This window comes from Myxocyprinus asiaticus, chromosome 21, assembly GCF_019703515.2.
Source record: "Myxocyprinus asiaticus isolate MX2 ecotype Aquarium Trade chromosome 21, UBuf_Myxa_2, whole genome shotgun sequence".
Taxonomy (NCBI): domain Eukaryota; kingdom Metazoa; phylum Chordata; class Actinopteri; order Cypriniformes; family Catostomidae; genus Myxocyprinus; species Myxocyprinus asiaticus.
This window is the reverse complement of record NC_059364.1, coordinates 33,237,488-33,264,138: the sequence shown is the minus strand read 5'-3', so window position 1 is coordinate 33,264,138 and position 26,651 is coordinate 33,237,488. Positions and strand designations below refer to the sequence as shown.

The 26,651-nt window shown below is 37.4% G+C and overlaps 1 protein-coding gene across 1 annotated transcript; it reads right to left on the bottom strand.

Annotated features, from left to right (window-relative positions):
• Positions 1 to 1,313: 1,313 nt before the first annotated feature.
• On the bottom strand, positions 1,314 to 26,322 carry LOC127411908 (AN1-type zinc finger protein 4-like). The gene is made up of 10 exons (XM_051647798.1): positions 25,902 to 26,322; positions 23,572 to 23,876; positions 13,202 to 13,277; positions 10,820 to 10,887; positions 9,704 to 9,893; positions 8,170 to 8,317; positions 6,550 to 7,689; positions 4,408 to 4,453; positions 2,937 to 3,054; positions 1,314 to 2,589 (listed from the first exon to the last, which is right to left on the bottom strand). The coding sequence occupies exons 2-10, from the start codon at positions 23,753 to 23,755 to the stop codon at positions 2,454 to 2,456; spliced, it is 2,106 nt and encodes a 701-aa protein (XP_051503758.1). The 5' UTR covers positions 23,756 to 23,876; positions 25,902 to 26,322; the 3' UTR covers positions 1,314 to 2,453.
• Positions 26,323 to 26,651: the final 329 nt, after the last annotated feature.

Genomic DNA, 26,651 nt, shown 5'->3' with positions numbered 1-26,651 from the left:
TGTATGTGTGATTCATTGGAAAATCCTCATTTTCAAAATACCTTTGTGCTCATAGCACTGTCAAAACATACCTTGATTCATTATGTTATGCTTGTGATTGGCACGTGAATAAACAAGGTTAGAACCAATTGGACCAGTAAAATGACAATCACGTTAATCATCCATGTGTGTTTTCATGTGTGCAAGTGTCATCTAACTTGCAACGGTTAACCTGTAAAACAAGTTCCTCTGGATAATCTTCTATAAATAGATGGGGTTGTTTTCCTTAAACAGCATTGGACTAAGCTATACTCTGCAAATTAAGTTTATTTGGAGAGGACATGTATTCTTTTATTTTGTGAAATTGCACTGTTATTAAAATGAAGGAAATACAACAATTTCAGTCTTGACGTTGCACAGGAACAAAACCTTTGAGCCGCTTTCAAAGTGTTACAGAAATATAGTCGAAGACTGACTGCACTTCTTACTTTCAAATTCACACAATAGTTGCTAGTTGGAAAATATATAATTTTGAAATTGAGTAAAATTGCATGTTTTGTGATTTTCTGCCTGGCTGAGTCTGTGCAGTAAAATGTTGTACCTAACTTTCTGTTTTGAACAATGGTTGTGTCCTTTCATTTGTTGTTGTATTATCATTAAGCTATAACACTGCATGAACCACCTTCAACTGTTGGCTGTACAACTGAAAGTTTAGTACTATAAGAGGTTATTTCCCCAAATTTATTGTGATTAAAAATCTGAATTCCAGTAAGGCACTTACAATGGAAGTGAATGGAACCAATCCGTAAACGTTAAAATACTCACTGTTTCAAAAGTCTAGTCGCAAGACGTAAACAATATGTGTGTAAAAATGATTTTAGTGTGATAAAATCGCTTATTAACCTTTTCTGTAAAGTTAAAGCCAATTTTACAACTTTGTTGCTAAGATGTAATGTCAACAAACCCTAAAAATGACTGTAAAAATTATGATATAAACAACTTTACAGTTCAAATATTACATGAGTTTTAACAGAAGAATTAATGTAGGTGCTTTTATAAAATTATAAGCTTCACATCTCTATCTTTAAACCCTCCAAAAATTGGCACCATTCACTTTCATTGTAAGTTCTTCACTGTAATTTTTATTGTTTATTTTTTAAGGAGGGACAAATCAAAATTGTTTTGTGGTAATCAACAGTATACCACAAATGCTGTTGACTGATGTTAACTTGTACTGAACCCAGAATATTCCTTTAAGCAGAATCGAAACTCACAACCCCCCCACCCCCACCCCCACAAAAAACTCGAAAATGAATAAAAATCAAAAAATCAAATGAAACACAAGTATTTTTATTAGGTTCATCACCAGTCAATTACAGAAAAAGCGTAAATAATAACTGCTGCCTTTTCTGAGCAATTTTTCAAATACTAAGGTACAAGGAACATTCATCATGGCAACCAGTCGAGTGTTCACGTATTATCATGACAAGCCCTTGAAAACATATTTTTGAATTCTACATGGTATTACTGCATAGTGTAGTGTGTACAGCTCAGCTGATATACAGTAGCCTATATTCTTTATACTAGCACCCAAAGTGAACCATGGATAAACAGTCTTTTTATAACATGAGTGTACATTGCTTGGTAGAGTGTTGCTGGACATAATTGACTCGGAGAATAGTAGAAATGAGTAAGAAATATAAGAACATTCAGTAACACTTTACAGTAAGGTTCCATTTGTTAACATTAGTTAACAACATTAGTTAAAATGAACTAACAGTGAATAATAGGCTACTTTTACAGCATTTATTAATACATTTTTTAAATCAAAAGTTGTATAGGTTATCATTAGTTAATGGACTATGAACTAACAATGAACAATTGTATTTTCATTAACTAACATTAACAAAGATTAATAAATGCTGTAAAAAATATGTTTATTGTTAGTTCATGATACCTAATGAATGAACTGTTCTTAACGAATGAAACCTTATTGTAAAAAGTGTTACCGAACAATATAACAGGAAACTAACGGCACATAGCTCAACCCCTCCCATACCAAACCCAATCTCCACAAGAGATATTCAGCATTACTAAAGAGCATCTCTGCAAGACTTGTCATGAAAATTGATCAGAACCCACAGAAAAATGTATGTAAATAGATATGATTTGAGCTGTGTATTTTGCTTCTTTAAAAGTTTGTTGCATGAAAGAAATATTTTTTTAGAAACTATCTATTTACATGCAGGGTTTTCTACTTTTTTCATTAATACTGTATAAAGACAGTAGACAAAGGTACATTTTCTGAGGGAACGGCTAAGGAGTGAGCACTGTTTTTTCTCTCGTTTACAGTTCGGACTATATATTAAGCAAACATGGTAATAAAAGCACACATTGGTGTTCAAGGTTTTTCTCTATTTTAATAGATGATCAAATACATGTAATCTCTTCCCTCGTGTGTGCAATGCATGCCTTTATATTTTGGGCAGCTTTGGTGCACTTATGATGGGGTTGGTCTCCTGTAGAAATCGTCGGCCTGCGCTTTTGTAGTCGTAAGTGCAGTCGTGGGTCTCTGGATAACGGTGCATGGAACAGAAGATGTTCCCACACCTTAAAAAAAAGAAATAAACATATCTTTATGAGCAGCACAATAATTAGATATTTACTGTATATGTATATATACAGTATGTCCCCCTAAATATACAGAGAAACTGGAGGCAGTCACAGATGGCGTTATCATCAATACATGACTTATACAGTGTGTAAACCATTTGAAATGATTACCTCTGTACAAAATTAGCTTTGTCCTGTTAGGTAATGTGCACATGTGCGCACACACCAAAGTAAGTGCATACTTCCCTTACAGATTACAGACATACAATAACTTTCCCCATTATAAAGTAATAAACTCATACTAAGTGAGACGTAGAGAGAAAACACCCATTGAAGTACTGTACCTGCATTCATAGCTAGTGGCTAACCCAGTCTTCTTCCCACACAGGAAGCAGTGCTTTGAACTCTTCTTCTTTGTTCCAGTGGGAACTTTCATAGGGGGTAAGTGATGTGTTGGAGTGCCTGAACCGACATTTACAAATACAAAGATAAACAAAGAAATAAAAAAACAGTTATTACAATCACAACACCAATAAAGTACAGATTTAAAGACAAAAATGCTCATTTGTGTAGTCTGCTCTATTGGGCATTAGCGAACCTCTCAGTCTTAATTTCAAATAATGTATTAACAAAGATGGTGCTCTTTTTAAATGTTAAAATATTAATGGCTGTTAGAATATGCAAGGAATAAGCCAAAACATGTCTTTAACTTACACCTTATCTTTATGACAAAAACAAACATGTGGCGTAATGGCAGGCAGAAGCACTCAGCCAAGCACCGGGGCATGAGATTGGATTTCCAGTCATGTACTTGGCAGTGTTATCTACTCTGTTATTTGCCATCACCTTTGTATTTTCAAGGCACTGACAATCTAAAATGTGTCATAACATTCAGACGCTCTGAAAGACTGGCAGTAAAATGTCAGAGACCATTTCCCAAATGAAAAAGCAGCATCAACTGTTGCAAAACCATCATCCAGGCTCTTAAGTGTACAATCATGGCACAAGGTCTCTCTAAGAATCAGTGGGTTGAAAATGTGTGCAATTTCACATGTATGTTTTTGTATATGTGTGATCATGTGAATAATTATTTATTTGACTGTGTTGTGGTATTCATTTCCTGTTTCTTGGTTTCAGTCAGCAGTTCTTCTCTGTATGATGGTGAATTTTTTTGATTAGCAGAGAAATCTACAAATAAGCTATGAGCAGGATTTCCACTGTGTGACAACAGTGATGCATAAATTACACACTTCACTTAAAAGCTTCTGTGTTTAAATGTGTTATTGTATCCCTCCTATAATTTATGTACAAAAAATAATAATTAAATAAAAAAAATTAAAAGATTCTTAACTCTCAAAATAGCAAAATATCTATTAATAGATATGTTCTGAGCAGTGCCACTAGCAATAATGCCTTTTTTGGCCAAAGCCTCTGTGTGTTACCCAATAGATTGGTGACATTTAAAATTTTTCTTTTTCAGTATCTCGAGAAACCTGTATTTGGTTCTACTTGTTGCGCTGCATATAGCTTTTTAAAAAATGCAAGAATGGCCTCTAAGGAATGTGCAGCACTGAAATAAAGCAGTAGTCTGTGGAAGCAGTTTCACAACCATGAGGAAGACTGGTGAAAATATGTTTAAAATATCGAAGAGTGGAAAAGTGAGACAAATGGACGATAATCGCCATAGATGACATTACTGTCAGCAGCAACTTTTAAAAAGTTGCTTTGTGATATTGAGCAGTGCTATGAGATGGTATTCTGCATGATTCATTTCACATGAACAGCACACTCTGATTATAATGTCAACCCACTCACCTGATCTCTTTATTGAACTGGAGAGTCCGGTTGATGAGCTTGATGGCTGCAACGACAAGATTTCGATTGATAAAGCATTCACAAAATTGCCCTAGCGCTATTCTCATGAGCTGAAATGTCAAAATTAATGAATTGCAATTGTAATCTGTTTTATATCCTGTATATATGCACAAGGGCTGTCACTATTATGAATTATTAACACGATTATTTGGTTGACAATTAATTGTCTGTTTTTGAAACCCAGCCAACCTGAATAGCTATTGTGTTGTGTTGTATTGTATTATATTATGCAATACTAAAATATTACAAGCCCTTCAAGCCCTTTTTTCACATGAAGGAAGACCTTTGAAATTTGAAAACATGTTTTTTCATTCAATCACATCCAGAGTATAAGCTAGTCTCCATCTCCTTTTTATCACTGCGAGTTATTAACACTGTGGGCTCTATTTTCATGAGCGCGCAAAGTGCAGCACTACGCCCTACGATCGTGCACGTTTTATCCAATTTTTGTGAGAGCACTAATTCGAAGTGCAATTTTTGTGCCAGCATAAAGTGCAAGTGGCCATGGGTAGTAGTGTTTGCTCTATCTGTGGGTGTATGTGTGCAAACTGTGGGTGTATTGTATGTTAATGAAGTGGCGCAAAGCGCAATTTGCTTTGTAGCATAGTATTTGCAGTTTGGAGATTTCACCAGCAGTTGGTAATAAAGTTAATCTTCCAATAAAGTGGAATATCAAATGATTCTTGTTGAACTATCTTTAGGTCGTGATTTATTTTTCACATTATTATTATGTTTATATTTACAGTTGTATTTATGATCTACTTTGTATTGGTATTTTTCCACCTGTTGTCGTAGAGTGATTTTAAGTCACTGCAAAAGGGGTTGGTGGAAGTTGAAGGGAGTAAAATGTTTGGATTTGGAATTATATTTTTGATCACTTCTTACTTTGATTATATTTTCGTTTCGTCCGGTGTGTAATTTGAATTTAGAAATATCTGGGGTTACATTTTTTCGTGTTTCAATAAATCCAATTCAACCAGTAGAAGTGAAGTGCGTTCCGATACAATCACTGTTAATACTAGCCATGATATGTGTCAGTAGATGAAAAAGATTAATAATCCTTACATTGTCTATAATTTAACGGAGCATAAATACAAATCCTGATGAGAACCACATTTTCCATGCATATAAAAGGACCGTGTCACTGTCATAAAAATATGCCTGACATTCAGCAGGGAAGCAGTTAATGCACAAAAGATTGTGAATCCATATTTCTATTCTTCTAATTCATTGCGTACATTCACACTACCAATTTCTTATAAATGTGCTGTCTTTGTTTATATCGCTGGTGTTTGACAGACTATATAATAGGACGCAGATGTTGGAATAACCGGAGAAAACCTCTGAACTAAACTGCACTTGACCCAGCCCATTAGCGCTTTGCGCACACAATTTCACCTAACCCACTTGTGTCTAGACTTAGCGCATGCTTTCACAAAAATATCAAAACTTCCTGGCCATGCCAATTGTCTTTGAGAGTATGACTTATGGCATAGCGCTAAGCTTAGCGCCAGCTCTAAAAATAGGACCCTACTCTATATGTGTTTCCGCAATGACCAAGAACATCTGCCATAACCCAAACATGAAATGAAAGTGAAACCGAAGCGCTTTGCATTCACTATCAAAATCCTTGCTTATATTTTGGCGGGAGTTAGGAATGAGCATCCGCAGACAGCGCAAGCATCAGAGCACTCCATAAGCGGTTCATCTTCATGAGCTCTTCAGGACCTGCTCTGAGTGCGGCCAGCAGTGTGGCTTAGTGAGATGGGTGGAGTTCATGCCCACTTAATGCAATAACATAACGGTTATCCTAAATAAACACGGTTCCATTAAATAATCGTGATCAGACAATTATTTAATAATCACGACAAGCCTACTAGTATGCACCATGTTTCTTTTTATAACAGCTTACATACTCTACTATTGTACTAATCTGCACGACAGAATTCACATGTCATATTGAGTTAAAGCAAAAGTGTTTCTCCTTATAGCCCACTGATATCAAATAAATATCAGCTTTTTGATGCTGAATAAAAGGGGAGATGTGTAAAAGCAACAGTAGAGGCCACGGCTGCAACTTACCGTGTATGCAGCTGTTCTGTGTAGGGGGGAGATCTTCCTCAGCAGGTCTTCCTGCAACAGATGGATGTTGGTTGGTAGGGGGGCGGCTGTACCATATAACCTGCCCAGTGCAAAAGGCCCTCCCAGGGCCTCCTGACCACCAGTTCCTGCCAGCGAGGCCAGGAATTCTGCATTGTTCACCGAGCCCAGTGGCTTCTTGGAGGCTTTATTGGCCATCTTGGTAATGTCCTGGGCCTCGCTTTTGGAGATCACCTCTGAGCGCTTGTCACATGGATCAACTTTGACCCCTTGTACACATGTGGTCCGTGAGGGGGAGCTGATAGTATGAGGAGGGCTGCTGCCGGTTCTGAGGAGGGCAGGGGCTGGACTGGGCTGCAACGAGGAACCCGGGAACTCAAAGTGCTGTGGTATGTGAGGAGGCAGGTGAGGGTCAGATGGGAGGTGCAGGGAGCTCATTACATGTCCGTCAGGTTGGGACTCAAGCCTTTCTTTGCCTATTGCCCATTTGCCGATTAGGTTTGAGTTGATGGCTTGGGAAAGAAGAGGAGCTGCATTGTTGGGTTCTGCCACAGCCCCAATAGAGTTCATACTTCGTTCATGCTGCACAGGCACATCTAGACTCAAGGGCTCAGGAAGATTGAACGGAATAGGTTTGGGAGGCTCAATAAAGGTTGAGTTCTCCGCTAATGTTAGTCTGTCACTTTGGAGATCTACCTCATCTTGAACTCCTGGGCTGGATAGAAGAGATACAGGTGGGTACACACAGTCCCTCATAACTTTAGACCTTCTTATATCCAACCTGGACACTTTGGGAGGGAGTCTGATCTTCCGTGGCACTGGATTGTCCCATGGTTCCTCAGCCTGTAGCATATACATGCTGGATGTTGCAGAGGAAGCATGAGCTCGGCTTGCGGAAGTGGGACTTGAGAGAGAAGTAAATGATAGGGGGGAGGAACCAACAGCAGGGGAGGAGGCTGCTGGTTGCTGCTGATCACCGATTGGAGGTAGATGTGTTAAAGAGGCATGGCCTATCTGAGGAAGGACCCGATACATTTGGTGGAGTCGGGCAGAGCCAGGCGAACCACTGCAAGGCCGTGGAGCCACTGGAGGTCTGACTTTTAACTTAGCGATCTTCTTGGGCTGACAAACGCACAAGAAAACAATAAAAACAAACAATATTATGAAAATAAGGAAAATAAATGGAGACAAATCTAACGAGACTAAATCTATGATTAGGGGTGGGCGGAATGACCAAAACCATAATGTTGACTTCAACAGTGCATGCATTCAAACTTAACAGCAATGGAGAAGAGGATAACAGTAATAAAAATGATTTTCTGCAGATAGAGAAAATAAATGGATCAAGACATCTATGCATAGTTGAGTGTGAATAATTAACTCCATGTGCCAATCTGCTGAGCTTGTAGTTACTACTGCGCCAGTTATTCAGACACAGCGTGGGATGGGCGACACTCACTGACAAATCTAATCAGATGTGTTTGAGAGTAAGGAGCTTCATGCCTTGAGGATAAGATGTGGATTTGGTTTGAACTGTTGTTTCACGCACTTCCTGTAAGAAAAGATAAAATGAGCATGCGTCTGCTCTGCCTGATGTTGTACCTTTTTGTTAAGGTTCATATTCTCCATCTTAGCCTTGAGCAGCTTCATCTTGTTCATTGTGATGGAGTTTTCCAGCATCTGCTGTTGTAAAGATGCGGCCTCTGAATCCTCCTCCTCTTCTGTGTACACATTGTGCACAGAGCCACCACTGAAACAACATGCAAGCACAAACTCTTCCATTTTCTCTGTTTAATAGTGCTGTTATGAATAAATGTAATTTTGGGTCTTTACACATAATATAAATATATAACGAGTAGTGTTTAGTGAAAAGTCTCTAAGCTGTGCCGAAAACTTTTTGGTCTAACTGATTATCAGGATGACCTGGGGTTAATGAAGCAACAACAGCTGATTACAACACTACAGTTCCCTCTACCCCTAACAATCATTAAAGATAATTTGAAACAAAACAAGGAAGCTCTTATCAGTTTCATGTTCTGTGGTAAATATTCTGTAGCTGGCCTATAGAAATAGATTTCCTATGAAAGAGCTTCATAGTACTGTATATGACAGAGACCATCAGTAAATTATATTTTAAAGGAATGGTTTACCCAAAAATTGAAAAATCGTTCATTTTTTTAAAACTGTTTCATTTTTTTCTAAAACACAAAATGAGAATTTTAGAAAATGTTCCTTTCCGCCATAGCCCAAATAAAAAATGGTGCATGCCCATGACATAAAACGTCATTGATTCTCTTGTATGTTGTGACCAAGCATCAAACGTCATTGACATCAAGCCTGACATGTCTTTTTGATGTTTTGACATTTGACATAGCGCCACATTTTATTTGAGAGCTACAGTGGAGGGCAAGATTTTCGGTGAATAACGACTTAAGTTCTTGTCATTTGTCAAACGAATTTATCATGTGACTTGTAATGTAGCACAAAAGGATAATTGTTTATGGCTAATAGGGCTAATTTTTTGGTGCTTTCATGGTGTTTTTGTCCTTTGAGGAGCTTTTTAGGGGCAGTGGTAGCTCAGGGGTTAAGGCTCTGGGTTACTGATCAGAAGGTCGGGGGTTCAAGCCCTAGCACCGCCAAGATGCCACTGTTGGGCCCTTGAGCAAGGCCCTTGACCCTATCTGCTCCAGGGGCGCTGTAACATGGCTGACCCTGCACTCTGACCCCAGCCTAGCTGGGATATGTGAAAAAGAAGAATTTCACTGTATATGTGCAAATGTGTGATAAGTAAAGAAAATTATTAATTATTATATTAATTATCCTTTATGGTCACTATGAATTGACATTGTATGAAAAAGAGCTGCATGACACTTTTGTATTCCACTGAAAGATATAACAGCATATGGGTTAGGAATGACATGTGGGTGAGTAAATAATGACAGAATGTTCATTTTTGGGTGAACTATCCCTTTTAGTATGCCAGTTTGTGCATCTGCCTTAACATCAGTAAAAATGCACACATAAAATATGAAAACTGTTGTTCTGCTAGATCTGCTTTTATCTGTAATGGGGAATCAGAGCACAGTGTGGACAGAGTTGTTTCTCTTTACATGTAATTTCTATACTTTGAACTGACCTCAATGATTCAGACACAGGTGTGAGTGTTCCATTTCCTTTGTCCACCACTCGGAAGAAATTGAGCTGATCTCCCTCTCGGTACACCAGGAAAGTGACCTGTTTATTAGGCAGAGATTTTTCCCACATCTCCTCTCTTCCTGTGTTGAGGCAGTCAGAGATCTCCCTCACAGAGTCATCAGTCACTGTCACTGCAGGTAACCAGAGGAAACAGGATGCGGGTCATACTAATCAATATCACACTGTTAACTAACTGAGTGCCTGCACGCTTCCCAGAATAGTAATGAGCGATGTTTTTTACTGGGCCTCACATTTCAAAACCATTGCACAATGGCACATAGCCATTATTATAGTAACTATGTAAAGACTGTTCTTGACTCGTCTGCTGATCAATATAGCTTAGAAAAAAAAAAAAGATTTTGCTCATAACAATAATTAGAACATGTGTCTCAATAACACGTTTGCTTTAAACACATTATTCCTCACAGCTAAAAGAATAAGTATCAAATAAAGGAACAAACAATTCAGTTCTAATTTGAGATACATTCTAACTTTTTGTATTAAAGCTAAAGTGTGTAATTTCTACGCCACTAGCGCCACTGAACAGAACTGCAAAAATAAACATTGTTTTCAAACAGCTTTCCTAATATGCCCCCTGTTTGCTGTTGATCGAACAAACAGATAGTCTCACCCCCATATCGCACTATTGGTTGAGTCAATGTTGTTGTGTCGGGCTGGATGGGTCACTCAAAAGAAACAGAGGAATTTTTATAGCACAACAGAAACACAGTTTTCAGTTTTCGAGAAAATTAACCTACAAATGGCTTACATAAAGTTGCCTCTGCATATTAAGCTGGGGTAGAAGAAAGATTTTTAATACCAAAAAAGTTACACACTTCAGCTTTAATTTTAAAATTATGATCTTTTTTAATGCAAATATTTTAAAGGTACTACTGCGGTTTCCACATATATATATTTCTTAGATAGAAATATAAAGGTAGACTTACAGTAGTCATAAAGTTATGAAGGAAAATGTAAAAAATAAAAGGTTAAAATTTCCCCCAGTATCCCTCCTGCAATAGCATTAGTTATTGTTTAGTCAGTGGTGGAAACGCACCTCGTCTGGTGTTTACAGGCCCTCCCCTCATGGCGAGGACCAGCTTAAGAGTGCAGCCCTCAGTGATGCTGAAAACACAACCACGGCAAAACTCAAAGCAGGCAGCAGCATTACAAGTCTGTAATTCTGCCTCATATAAGAGTTCCCACAAACTCAAAAATATTCCCACACTTCTTCACTTAACATCTGAAGCACGATAAGTGCTACCCAGCCACACAATATCTTCCCAGAAAGCCTCCATGTGGAACATTAACTGACAAGAATTTATGAAAAATCCACCATCTGTCACCTCCAGATTGAGCCAGCCTCCTTGACAGAAGTGGCTGCTTTTAAAGGGCTAGTTCACATAATAATGTCAATTCTGTCATCATTAACCATCATTATGGTCCAAACCCTTTTGAATGACTTCCTCTCTTCTGTGGAACACAAAAAGAGATTTTATGAAGAATGTTCAAGCTGTTCAAGAGCTATGGCGGGGGAGAATATACTGTAGTACATATATATGGACTCATATGGACTACTTTTTTGTCTTTTTTTGGATTTTGTCCATAGTCACATTATACTTTCTTTGTATGGAAAACAGTATGGAAGACAGGACATTCTGCTTTTTCCATACAATGAAAGTATAATGTGACTATGAGCTGTCAAGATCCAAAAAAAGAACAAAAAAGTAGTCCATCTGCTATAGTACATTCCCCTCCGCCATAGCTCTTGTGCAGCTTGGACATTCTTCAAAATATGTCCATTTGTGTTCCACAAAAGAAAGTCAAAAAAGTTTGTGGAAAGAAAACCATACATAAGTGTGATTAAATTATGATATTATGTTCATTTCTGGGGTGGACAATTCCTTTAACTCTTTTAGATCAGTAGACCTTATTCACAGTAGCGCCTCAGTGCCATTTGATTTTTGATGTGAATGAAAACGAGGCTGTGAGGGATAGACTTATTGGACATCACTCATGAAAATTTTGTAAATATACAAAAGAATTGAGAGTAATTTCCGTGTAAAATGGAGCTTCCCGAAAACTTTTCCGACAGATTCACGAATGCTTGGTATTCCACGGATTTGGAGTACAACTTGTGTATGTTACTGAATTGAAGACATTCGTAAGAGCGCACGTGCACGTTCATTCACAATTATCATAAACCACGCCCATGAAAATGCCATATAAGGAAGGCTTTAGACTCGCTAGTAAATGAGAATAGGAAGCTTTTAACATATATGCGAACAGTAATAAAAGTTTTTTTTTTTTTTTATGTAGTGCATTCTCTTATATTGATATTGATTTAGCAAACACTCACATCTAAAAAGAAAGTGAGGAACTTACATTCATCTTTGCTGTCATCAGAGGTTCTTTTTCACTTGCAACAAGAACAATCTTCAAGGAAACTGACAGAATGCCTGAAGAAGGTCTTTGACTGAAACGCTGTAAGATATTGCAGATTTAAAAGCTATACGACAGTGTGCGGTGGAAGAGCAAGCTCTTCCTATTTTTCCCGTTGTGTTGTTTATGCACCTGCCCGCGATGTGTTAATGTATGGTTTTACCACTGACCATACGTCAGCTGAACGTGATTTACCAATGCCTATACTAAATTACGAAATCTAAATAATAGAGCTTATATCAAATAAAAAAAAAAAAACATTCCAGCCAGTCACGTTAGAGGGCATTATTATTATTATTATTATTATTATTATTATTATTTATCTCGAGAAAATTAAATGCAAACCCATGTCAAGAACTTCTGCTGGTAATAAGCAGAGTTGGGGGAAAAAACTATACATTGAAAAAATAAATGCAAGCAGCAGAGAAACGTTTAAAAATAAAAGGTTTTTTTTATTTTTATTTTTTTATTATGTTATTTTTTAAGGTTAATTTCACAAATGTAATTATTAATAATTTTTTCCATTACTTATTTAATTTTAATTCTATCAAAAAGTAGTAATGGCAGTTTGTCTGAAAGAACCCAACACATTCAGATGTCTTACGCACGATTTACACATGGTCGGGAGCAAGTGTAAATTTTGTTCGTACCGACTAACGTTTTGAAAATACGTAAACTTTCGTATTACGTAAGACTGGCTTTACAAACAATTTACACAAAAATTAATTCTGCTCGTGTTTCATGAATGAGGCCCACAGTCTATTAAATGGCAGGCACTGTATTAAGCTGTATAAAGCTCCTATCACATCTTATTTTCCACAACTCATGTTTTTGTGAAAATTAAAAAATTTTGAAAGATGTTTTTTCAATGTTCCGTCAGCAGAATGATCGAAAACACTTTAAACATCAGTGCCGTTGTCATGTTTAGTGGAACATAGGCCAATTGAGCTTATTTGACTTTTTTTAATAACAAAAAAACTGTCTGGAAACAACTTACCTGTAATCATGCAAGCAGTACTCATCTTCAAGTTCCATACCATTCCAAATCAAATGTTGCTGAGAGACAGGAATGCCTGTGACAAAAACAATGTCATTAGTCTATAATAAACATTCAACCATACAGACCAGAGCGAGACTAACCAATTATTTAATCTTTAAAGTACTTCATCAGACTAAAGAGGCACAAACAAAAGAGCTATTGCAGGACAACTGGAACATGAGGTGGACATCTGACTGCAGTTATTGGCTCATCAAATGGAAAGTTTCTGAACTGTAATCATTGGAGGCAAACTGAAAAAGCAAAGAAAATAATCCCCAACCGTTGCCATTTTATGAGAAATAAAAATCAATGCCCAGTGACATTAATAATTTTCACACCTTTGAGCCCTTACAAAAGGCTTTTGATTATCTTCCAAAGGAACAGATTTCAAAGATGGGTCAGGACTTTAAATATTTCATATTGTTACTTTACATTGCTCATATGGAACCCTTTAGGTATCATGGAGGAGACACAAAATCCACCATACCTCCACCTAACCCTAACCCACATAATATATTAAATGTTCACGGGTTAGTAATCCATACTATTAAATAATATTAAAATATGATGCATGGATAAGCATATCCCCAAAATATTAACCTATATGGGATACAATGTGGAATAGAATGATCATTTATTTTACACAAGAATTTTAATAGAATGTCTTTATATTTGATTATAAAAATCTTACAATTTGACAACAAATATGAATACATTGAATTCAAGAATGGTGAGTGGGACAGAATGGAAAGAATTTAACCAATGAAATAAAATGTGCAAAATAGCAAATGCTGTTGGCTTACAGCTGTGTCTAATGAGGGGAAAGTTCGCAGCTTGTTCTTCTGGTGCATTCCATTCAAATTCGGATGTGGGATATTCCTACTTCATATCTCCGATGTAATGTAATGTAATGTGTTTATATTAGCTGAAAAAGTAAATGCTGATCAATAACTGTCAATATTCAGTGTGACAACATGTTTGCGTGACATCACACTCCTGCATCTTGGCGAAATCGGAATTGTGGATTTCCACTGCACTTTTCAAAGTAGGAAGTTGGAAATTCCGACTTTTCCGAGTTAAATCAAATGCGGCAGAATTTTACCCAGAGAGATTTGTATCATTACATCTAACCCAGGGATAGGCAACTGGTGACCCGTGGGCCGTATACGGCCCTCTGTATCGTTGAATATAGCCCGTCGGACAAGACTAAGGATTGATTTTATTTCTTTGAAAAAGGGATTATGTAAAGACTGCATTCAGTTTATGATGTTATTACAACTATTGACCAGAAGAGGTCGCTTGTTCTTAGCAGACCTGCCGATCCCTCTAGGATTCTAGCCTGCAACATCTTACACTTGCTCATCATTTATAAGGTAAATTGAGCTAAATTTTACCTCAGCTTGTCAGCGACATAGTGCGCGCTATTGTTAATGTACGCAGGTGGAACCCATGTCTTTTGTTTGCCTGGATACGAAATCTGTCATTAAAGATTTCAATTTGATTCGCAAATACACCATTGATCAAGTGATCAAAGAGGCATACAGCATGAGAGATACATACACCAGAGCTACTCTCCTCACAGGCACAGGCATCAAAAGTTTTTATGAAATCCGTGACAGTGCGGGAATCACCAAAGACATCTAATGTTTCGCTCATGTTTGCGAAAAATGAAAAAGTTGTTATAAGAGGGAGAAACTTTGAAGAAATGCGTGATTGAGATGCCTGACTGATTGTTGAAAAGTCTTGCGAATAGAGAGAATGTTCTCTGTTTGTTGTGGTGCTGAAATCTTTTGTATTAATGCACTGCAATGATATGTTCTTGTATCCAGTATTGTTATTGATGATAATATTTAGATTTGAACTAATACCTATAAGCTGTTTTATGAGGTGGGGTTGAAAATGTTGTCTGTTCATTTGTGTGTTTGTCTGTTGCAAATGTAGACAATGCAAATGAGATACATTTTCTTGAAAATGTAAGTCTGAAGTATATTGCTTGTCAACTGAACATGAATTTGTACATGTGAATGGCATGTTTTAGTAAAAACGCAAGTTACAAAATAATTACATTAGTTTTAATAAATATTGTTAAATATAAATGTTAATATAGAACAAAATCTTTAAAAGAACATTGCATTAGTTGTGCATAGATTACCCACAAGAAGGAGGAAACTGAGTAAAGGGGTGAACATTGTTAGTGTGCGGATTTGTAATCCAGCCCCTTGGCAGAATGGAGAAAAAATTTGGCCCTCGCCCCCTTCAAAATTGCCCATCCCTTATCTAACCAATTAAAGATAACTTCCTGCTACTTTGCTCCACCTTCTTCTTCTAATTTCCCTGCCAGACAGAAATATTTTAAAAGATAAATATTTAACCGTTAAGCCACTGATTTATCACTGGACTCTGGACACTTTTGTTTGATGACTCAAATGAGCCATTAAATTGGTGTTTTTGTGCCATTCATTTATGAAATATAACAGTTCAAAAGAATCAGTTCTGTGAAAATGCAAAGAAATTCACCACTGATGTACTACAGTATCAATTAGCCAGCAGCAGAGCAACTATGACTCAGATCTGCCCCCCTGTGTACACCAAATAAAAGAAGAATCATGTCATCTCCAAGATCTAGTTTGCCTATATCAAAATGGTCAGAAGAGATACTGTAATGACACAAGAAACCCTTTAAAAAATGTTTGAATTTTCTATAATATCAATCTATAACCATTTCAAAGGTTATTCTGGTGACTCTAGAATTATGTTGGTCATTTTTTTTACTTTTCTATGCCTATTGTGTAACACACTTAGGAATGTGAATGCAAATGCTGCATCTGGACATAAAGCTACTGTAAGTTTACCAATTAAAGTTTTCAAACGCTTGCACTGGCCGGTGATTAAGTGAATAGATGTGCCTTTATGGGGTGTAAAGGTTAATACGACACCAGTACTCACCCATGCAACACAAAACTGGTATCCAATCCCAGAGGGGTAGTTTTCTAGACAGGATCAGTGAGCAGACTGACATAACAGTGTGTAGTGGTCAGATGATTAGTGTGTGTGTGTGTGTGTGTGTGTGTGTGTGTTTGCGTGCGTGCATGTGTGATGATGTGTATTGCAATGGGTGGATGTGTAGCTTGCCCATTATTCAGAGACATGCCTAGTCATGCCCTTTAAACCGCACACAGACTGAGTGTGCATCAACAAATATCTTCTTTATTACTTACATGGATGTTTGCAAACACACTTCATACAGTGGCCCCACAAAAATATTCAGACACTACTGTCACAACTGAATGTAATTTTATTAGATATAAAAAATGTAACCAAGTGGCATCTGCAAACAAAGGAAGCTAGACCTTTTCTCAGAACGAACTTTTCTGAGACATTTTTGGAATTAAGGTCATTTTTAAGTTATTTTTAAAAGGTCTCAAGGTGATAATTAATGGATGCGTCAAGACACTTTGAAGTAGTCAAATTCCCGAACAAACGACTGTTATGTGCCAATTCTTTTGATTCTACACTGGAAACATACAAGCACTACCTCCTGAATGAATAACTGTTATCAGCCGCATCTTTTAAATAAATAACTTACTGAACCCCAAGTCATTCATTTCGTAATGTCAGACTCGAAAATAAACAATAATTGTTACTAATGAGTTTTGTTGTAATTAGTGGTGATTAATTAAAAAAGAATGAATAAAATAACTTCTGCGTAAATCTGCATAAACACCTTTTGCAAGATTCTGTTCTGAAATGATCTCATTTTGTAACATGCTGCTGAAGGCAGTAAATCCAATATTAACTGCATTTATTATTTCCAAATATTTCTTCCTCAAAATAACTAAAATAAACTTTAATGGAACCAGAATCGTTAAAAGGAATTGTAAACTGAACTGGAATCGTTAAATTCCTTACAATTCCCATCACTAAAAATATGGCCATGTCGGAGACTATTTAGCGGAGACAGGGAAATTGGAACGCCCAACGGTCAATGGATGTAGAAAAGAAGTCCTGCCAGGTAAAAGAGCCAATCACCTTTAAGATACAGACAACAACTGTCAATCAACTCAAGAATGCGCATGGGCATTAGCATTTTGTAGCGTAATCTGAGGTAAAGAAGCACAATTTATGATACCAGTGTTATGAGATTTTACTGCTGATTTGAAATATGTTCTTTAATTGTAATCTTGACTAACTATTTTGGAGATTTTGGTCTTTCCCCATTCAAGTAGATTGGAGCTGCACTTTCATGACTGGAAATAGCTTCCCGGGAGCATTCCTATAATGGCCGCCAGAGGACTGACTTGACAGAAAGACTTTGGCCATGTCCACACTAATATGTTTTCTTTTGAAAACACATTGATCACTTTACGCCTCTCATCCACACTGGAACGTAGGGATGGGCGATAACACTTATTTTCTCTGCGATCAGATACCAAGTATTATCAAGGCCAATATCGCCGATACATATACCGATACCTCTATTAAATGATTCAACTGCAAACTGAATCTGCAAATTTTGCAAATATTTAGGATAAAATTGGAAATTTTAAATCTAATTTTTAAAATCAAATTTTTTATAGACCTTAAATGGAAAATTATAAGACTTCTGTTTTGTTTAACTTTACGAAAATTAACCATGGTTTTACTACACCAACCAATGTATTAGATGTCAAAAGATAGTGGATTTTCCCAATATGATAACCAAGGTGGTGGAAAAGGCAGATAACCGATTAATCAGCCGATAGTTTATTTTAAAATTGATTTATAGAATGATGAATTTCTTAGTCTTTCCTTACTATAACGGGCACAGACATTGAGGCTACAAGAGTCCAAAATGAATAAAATCCCAAAAGCAGTTTAGTGTGCAACCAAAGTCTAAATAATAACCAGAAAAATTCAGATTTGGTGCATAGCGCAGGACTTTTAACTATAAACAAGCCTGAAAAACAACAGGGAACTCGCTCTGTTACAATGCTATATATGTTAGTTATTACAAAAGGAAGCTCTTTAAAGCCTATATACACCGATCAGCCACAATATTAAAACCACCTGCCTAATATTGTGTAGGTCCCCCTTGTGCCGCCAAAACAGCGCCAACCCGCATCTCAGAATAGCATTCTGAGATTATATTCTTCTCACCACAATTGTACAGAGCGGTTATCTGAGTTACCATAGACTTTGGCAGTTCGAACCAGTCTGGCCATTCTCTGTTGACCTCTCTCATCGACAAGGCATTTCCATCCACAGAACTGCTGCTCTCTGGACGTTTTTTGTTTCTGGCACCAAATTTTAGAGACTGTTGTGCGTGAAAATCCCAGGAGATCAGCAGTTACGGAAATACTCAAACCAGCCCGTCTGGCACCAACAATCATCCATGCGATTATCTAATCAGCCAATCGTGTGGCAGCAGTGCAGTGCATAAAATCATCCAGATACGGGTCAGGAGCTTCAGTTAATGTTCACATCAACCATCAGAATGGGGAAAAAATGTGATCTCAGTGATTTGGACCGTGGCATGACTGTTGGTGCTAGATGGGCTGGTTTGAGTATTTCTGTAACTCATAATGGTGCCAAAAACAAAAAACATCCAGTGAGGGGCAGTTCTGTGGACGGAAATGCCTTGTTGATGAGAGAGGTCAACAGAGAATGTCCGGACTGGTTCGAACTGACAAAGTCTATGGTAACTCAGATAACTACACTGTAAAATTGTGGTGAGAAAAATAGCATCTCAGAATGCTATTCTGAGATGCAGGTTGGCGCTGTTTTGGCGGCACGAGGGGGACCTACACAATATTAGGCAGGTGGTTTTAATGTTGTGGCTGATCAGGGTATTCGACAGATGAAGAATTTTGTATATACAGTATACAGTGCATTCAGAAAGTATTCAGACCCCTTCATTTTTTTCACATTTTGTTATGTTGCAGCCTTAAGCTAAAATGCTTTAAAAAAAAAAAAAAAATTCACATCAATCTACACTCAATACCCCATAATGACAAAGCAAAAACCAGATTTTTGATAACTCTGCAAATTTATTAAAAAGAAAAAACTTAAATATCACATTGGCATAAGTATTCAGACCCTTAACTCAGTACTTACTTGAAGCACCTTTGGCAGCGTTTATAGCCTCAAGTCTTTTTGGGTATGATGCGACAAGCTTTGCACACCTGGATTTGGGAATTTTCTGCCATTCTTCTCTGCAGATCCTTTCAAGCTCTGTCAGGTTGGATGGGAACCGTCAGTGGACAGACATTTTCAGGTCTCCAGAGATGTTCGATTGGGTTCATGTCTGGGCTCTGGCTGGACCACTCAAGGACATTCACAGAGTTGTCCCTAAGCCACTCTTGCGTTGTCATGGCTGTGTGCTTAGGGTCATTGTCCTGCTGGAAGGTGAACATTTGGCCCAGTCTGAGGTTCTGAGCACTCTGGACCAGGTTTTCAAAGGATATCTCTGTATTTTGCTGCATTCAGCTTTCCTTCAACCTTGACCAGTCCCCCAGTCCCTGCCGCTGAAAAACACCCCCACAGCATTATGCTACCACCACCATGTTTCACTGTTGGGATGGTATTGCGCTAGAGATGAGCGGTGTCTGGTTTCCTCCAGACATGACACTTGGAATTGAGGCCAAACAGTTCAATCTTCATTTCATCAGACCAGAGAATCTTGTTTCTCACAGTCTGAGAGTCCTTTAGGTGCTTTTTGCGTGTCTTGCGTGAGGAGAGGCTTCCGTCTGGCCACTCTGCCATAAAGCCCAGATCAGTGGAGTGTTGCAGTGATGGTTGTCCTTCTGCAAGTTTCTCCCATCTCCATACATGATCTCTGGAGCTCAACCAGAGTGACCATCGGGTTCTTGTTCATCTCTCTTACCAAGGCCCTTCTCCCCCGATTGCTCAGTTTGGCCGGGCGGCCAGCTCTAGGAAGAGTCCTGGTTGTTCCAAACTTCTTCCATTTAAGAATTATGGAGGCCACTGTACTCTTGGGAACTTTCAATGATTTTGTAGCCTTCCCCAGATCTGTGCCTCAATACAATCCTGTCTCTGAGCTCTGCAGGCAGTTCCTTTGACCTCATGGCTTGGTTTTTGCTCTGATATGCATTTTCAGCTGTGAGACAGGTGTGTGTCTTTCCAAATCATGTCCACTCAATTGAATTTGCTTTGTGATTATGGGGTATGGATTGTAGATTGATGTGAAAAAATTATAATTTAAAGCAGTTTAGCATAAGGCTGTAACATAACAAAATGTGAAAAAATGAAAGGGTCTGAATACTTTCTGAATGCAAATATATATATTTAAAAAGATGAGGTTTATTGATGAAAAAAAACTATCTGTGACCAACTATCGGGAGTAATTTGCCGAAGAAGCAACTATCCTCACTAATTAATCGGTAAAACCAATATATCGGTATACCTCTACTTTATATCTATATTATGGATCAGTGACAGTAACCATAGTTTAACCACGGTATTTGTAGTAAAACCATAGTAACCACAAAACTGACCATGGTTACTAAAATCATGGTTAACAGAATATTACTATAAAAAAAAACATTGATAATTCTATTAAAACAATAGGTTCCAAACAACTATGGTTACGGTCGTGGTTACTACAGTCATGGTTACTTAAATAGCAGTATAGTAAAGCCATGGTTAATTTTCGCAAGGGTATAATTAATAAACAACAATTACAGAACATTACCAATGTTTTAATAAACCTACAAACAAACCCAATAAAATAAACGTCATGTTAATTCACGTCTTGTGTCTTTCAGCACTTCTGCGCGTTAACATGAGTGGAAGAACAATTAGTTCCTGTCCTACACAACTATTTACTAATATTGCCTACTTCTCTTTTTCTACTTTGAAGCTTATGATATGCATTCATTTTCATGGTAAATAATAATTATTAATAGTTAAATAGTAATATTGAGGATCAATATTCTTGATACAACACCAGTATCGAAAGTATCGATATTTTAGGATCGACCGGCCCATCCCTTCTGGAACGGCATTTTCCTCCACTGAAAACTGAGACTTTCGAAATCACTCTCCATAACAGCATACCGGATTAGTGTGGACGTGGCCTTAATGCCACCTGGTTTTGTTGTATAATGTAAAAATATTTATACATTTGTAAGAGTGGCCAAATACACGTGGCCAGTGTATGGGCATATTTTCTCTGTATGTAATACATAACATATCTGTCTCAATGCTTTTCACAGCCAGTCTGTACAAGACCATAAATGGCCAATTATCAAGCCATGCCTGATTTCTAGACAACATGCAGTTAAAGGGGGCAGCCATTTCATCCCCAGATACAGAGCGCATTAGGAAATCTAAGATTGGCCACAAAAAGCACATAACCGAACTAAAACAAGGCCTTTCCTCACCTGTAATCCACAGGGTGGAATGGCAAATAAACTCACCTTTATTAAAGCTAACTCCTGCCAGAGAACCAGACATGGTGAATCTGGAGAAACTGGTGCTGTCTAACACATCAATGCTAATGATCCTCAGAGGAACACAGTCTGTGCTCAAGGCACCTCTGAGACTGGCATGTTTAAAGATGTGTGTACTGTACAGAACAACCGTCTGGACTGACAATTTCCCCTCTTTTTTTAAACTAATGTTTTAAACTAATGTAGCACACTGCTCAGTCAAGTCAAGTTTTGCTCACGTGCAGGTCCTGAGAGACAGGCTACATTTACCTCCTCTAAATGGGACATACAGTTGTTCGAACAAAGCTGTTTGCAACCATTCAACCAATCCACGTGATTCAGGAAATGCTTTATTGAGAGAGAAAGAGCAGCAAGTTTAGTTACTGAGTAATAACAATGACAGCATTTAGAGCGAGGGAGAGAAGCTATTCATTCTCATCTCCTTGTTTGATTGCTCATGTGTTAAACTGATGAATCACGTGTAACTGCATAAATGGATCTGTTAAACAACCACAATTACTCTGACTACTCTAGGCTTGTCAGTAACCAATGACGTGTCAAATGACTCGGTTTCTTCTAAAGCTACAAATCAGAATGAAAATTCAGACATAGGCCACTGGGAATGAAACCTATCCTCAAAACTACAGGTGGACTTTTATTGTGTCACATGAGAAGAATGTTTATTAAGAATGATTACCCTTAAATGCATGGGTGTTTCGCCAAACATTATTATATATCTTGGGTCTTTAGCAACCCGGCACGTATATCTATCACAAATAGATCTACAAAATGTCCAGATAGTCTAAAATGTTCAAAGCATTTTTAAGACAATTAGAAAATTACACTACCGGTCAAACATTTTGAAACACTTGACTGAAATGTTTCTCATGATCTTAAAAATCTTTTGATCTGAAGTTGTATGCTAAAATGTTTGAAATTAGTTTTGTAGACAAAAATATAATTGTGCCACCATATTAATTTATTTCATTATAAAACTAAAATGTAATTAAAAAAAACGTTTTTGAAATTGATGACTTGGACCAAATAATAAAGAAAAGCAGCCAATAAGTGCCCAACATAGATGGGAACTCCTTCAATACTGTTTAAGAAGCATCCCAGGGTGATACCTCAAGAAGTTGAGAAAATGTCAAGAGTACATGTCTGCAAATTCTAGGCAAAGGGTGACTACTTTGAAGATGCTAAAATATAACACAATTTTGATTTATTTTGGATTTTATTTAGTCACAACATAATTCCCATAGTTCCACTTATGTTATTCCGTAGTTTTGATGACTTTACTATTATTCTAAAATGTGAAAAAAAAAATTATAATAAAGAATGAGTGTTTCAAAACTTTTGACCGGTAGTGTATATATATGTATATATATATATATATATATATATATATATATATATATATATATATATATATATATATATATATATATATATATATATATATATAGTATATACTGTATATAATGATTTTTTTTTTTTTTTTAAACGATTCATAAGATAAAGGTTTAGGAATATTAAGTGGGGACATAACTCCAAAAAATGTATGAGGTAAAGGAGGTGGAATGAGGTCCCAGGTCAGTAAAGAGCTGAGGTATGCATTTAAGGGTTAAAATAGCTCTACAGTATCTACAACCTGCTACTATCCAATGAGCTTTAGGCGCTTTCCACCATCGGTCTGAACGGTTACAGTTGCCGAATCGTTCTGTACCGATCCAGGCTCGCTGGCATGGTTACGGTTTCTTTGGACTGGGCAAGTGACCAGTCATGAGTCGCCCTGTCACTAAAGCCGTCCCACCAGAACTGTTCTCTGTCCTAAGCATTTGCAGGACTATTCTTTGTTGTTGTGTACAGTAATGCAGCAGTTAAAAAGAGGACACTTACCCTCCAGTCTCTGAATCTTGGCCTTGACTGAGATGACCTTTTCAAAGGGTGAGACGCGCAGCTGGAAGCAGGTGCCTGTCAGTGTCTCTATGAACAGCTCCATGGTCTCGTTGAAGGGCAGCTTGTAGTGCACCATGTCTACATTGTCATCATTGAAAAATGGTGGGTTTCTCTTGTCAGTCATTTCTGCATGGGGAGGCCAGGGCTCAGGAAGAGACAACAATGAACCATGCCCAAGGTAGAAGAATAAGGGTTGTGATCCCACCTCTGGCACTGACTGAACACATCATGCATGGAGATTGAGGCTGTGGAGAAGAGGAAGGATATAGAGCATTATACATCAAAATATCCTAAAATCAATGTGGTTCCGACACTTTTTCACCAATTAATTTCCATATCCTTTTCAGTCCATTATGATAAATTATGAAAATAATAATTTTTTAATCATTCAATCGAGATTGCAGTTGATTCAAACTATTGTAACACTTTTTAGTGTGCAAAGGTCTCTGAATAAGACCCTCAGTGGACATATATAAGCATTTACAAAAGAGCAATATCTATGAAATATTTTAAAGCAGAGCCAAACTAGAAAAATCTATATTCACTTCAGAAGTATCCATGCACTGACCATCTTAAACCTGTTAAGCATATCTCAAAAAAAAAAAAAAAAAAAAAAAAAAAGCAGCAGAATTTAAGTAACCAGGCAAGCAATATTATACATTAATAAAATCATTAATATTAACCCTTAAGGGGGGCCTGGGTTGCTCAGCAAGTATTGACACTGACTACCACCCCTGGAGATGCGAGTTTGAATCCAGGGTGTGCTGAGTGACTCCAGCCAGGTCTCCTAAGCAACCAAATTGGCCCGGTTGCTAGGGAGGGTAGTTTCACATGGGGTAACCTCCTCGTGGTCACGATTATGGTTCTCGCTCTCAATGGGGCGCGTGGAAATTTGTGCGTGGAATGCGGAGAGTAGCATGAGCCTCCACATGCTGTGAGTCTCCGCGGTGTCATGCACAACGAGCCACGTGATAAGATGTGCAGATTGACTATCTCAGAAGCGGAGGCAACTGAGACTTGTCCTCCGTCACCCGGATTGAGGTAACCGTGCCACCAAGAGGACCTACTAAGTATTGGGAATTGGGCATTCCAAATTGGGAGAAAAGGGGATATAATATTAGAAAAAAAGAAAAGAAATATTAACCCTTAAATGCATGTGTGTTTCAACAATCACTATTACATACCTATATTTATCACAAATTAAACTACAAAAAGCCCCAATAGTGTCAAAAAAAAACCAAATAATAGAATAGAATATATTCTTATATATTTTGATGTTTTATTTTTCATATTAAAGAGATAATGCAACAAATGATATAACAGGATTCATTACTTCCACGCTGAAATTTTATGAGACACAACTGGCTGTCAAACGAATATTGAGCTACACACAACACAATCTACACATAACATCTACTCACAAGCTACACATATGTATTTTCTCAGGCACTTGTTGAGTGTAAATAAATGCACAATTTACATCATTTCAGTAATACACCCAAATGACAATAGTCATATCATACTGTTCATGTGTTACACTAGCTATAGTTTACTTCCATGTTGTTTCTTTGTCAAATAGCAAAGTCAAATGTAAATCAAGACAATCACTGAAACAACAGTCACGTCGAGGAAGCAAAAGCATTTATAATATGTAATAATTCACCACTGTCACACAGAAAATCAATGTCATATAGTGTTTATTTGTATAAACAGAGAACTTAATTGTCTTGTAATAAACAAAGAAATATACATCCTGTGATAGTAAACGTATATAAATATTAAATAATCATACAAATATAATTTATAGAAGTACAGGAAAAAGACACTATTACATATCTAGGGTCTTTAATAATCCTGTACACTTTTGGTAATTAAGCAGTAATAGATACTATATTTTTTGCAACTTCTGTTATTTTTTTGTTACACTATTCAGAAGAGGAATATTAAAGAGGTGTGGGTTAATACTCATGTTAGCCTTATAATAAACAATACAACCATTTTTTATTCAGATGCAGCACTGAGCCATTAAGCTATTTTGTATTAAATTAGCACATAAGTTTGCAGCAGTTACATAATTTATTGAATAAGGTTCAAATAAACTGAAAATGCACAGTGAATTGTTACGTTGAATGAAGGTTACATTTGTGTATTCATAACTAATCTAAACAGAACAAATGTCGTAATCAGCAGTCGATCAATAAATTATTTAAATAAAGTATCCAAAGTCCCATCCGACCAGCTTTGTCCTTTCTCTTTCGTTGTCATCTTACCTTGACAGCATCAGGAGAGATCTGAAGGGAGCGACACCTGGATCAACACGAGAACTGGCTGATGTCCCGGCCACAACGCACCCCAAAAACAAACTAGTTACCTCACAAGGTAAAAGCGATCATCTCTGGACTGTAACCTGACAGAACATTTCGATAAAAGGGGTTTAAATTCCGATTTAATGGCTTTAGCAGATGAGCAGCTGCAGCCCAACGAACTCTTCACGGATGCCGTTGATTCCCAGCTTGTCTAGTGTCTTCCTTCACCTTCGCCGTTTATGATTATGAGGTATAAGACTACACGTTTCTTTATTTATTCGAGCCACGACTAATTGCTTTTGTTGCCATGAAAACCGGCTTAAAGGGCCCATTAAAACAGAATACCAATAACTGAAAAGAAAGAAAGTGTCCGCCTATTATGATGTCTGTGATTGACAGGGGGAAAACGAATTGGATTTGTTACGGCTGATAAGAAGACTCTCTCGTCCAATGGAAACACGGAGTGGGCGGGATCATGCTCGCGTCTCCCGGATGTTCACCCTGGCTGCGTCAAACAACAATTGACTGACTACAAGTGACTGTACCTGTTTCCAGACACGATAATAGCTGTAAATGTGGATTTTAAATGTGCAAATTAAAGACTTTAAAATAATTTAAAGATTTTACATCTTCCACATTGATAAAAGCAAGAAGTGACACACCGGCTGTGCCTTTTTGTTCTATGAATGTTTGAATTTCAGTACTCAACACACA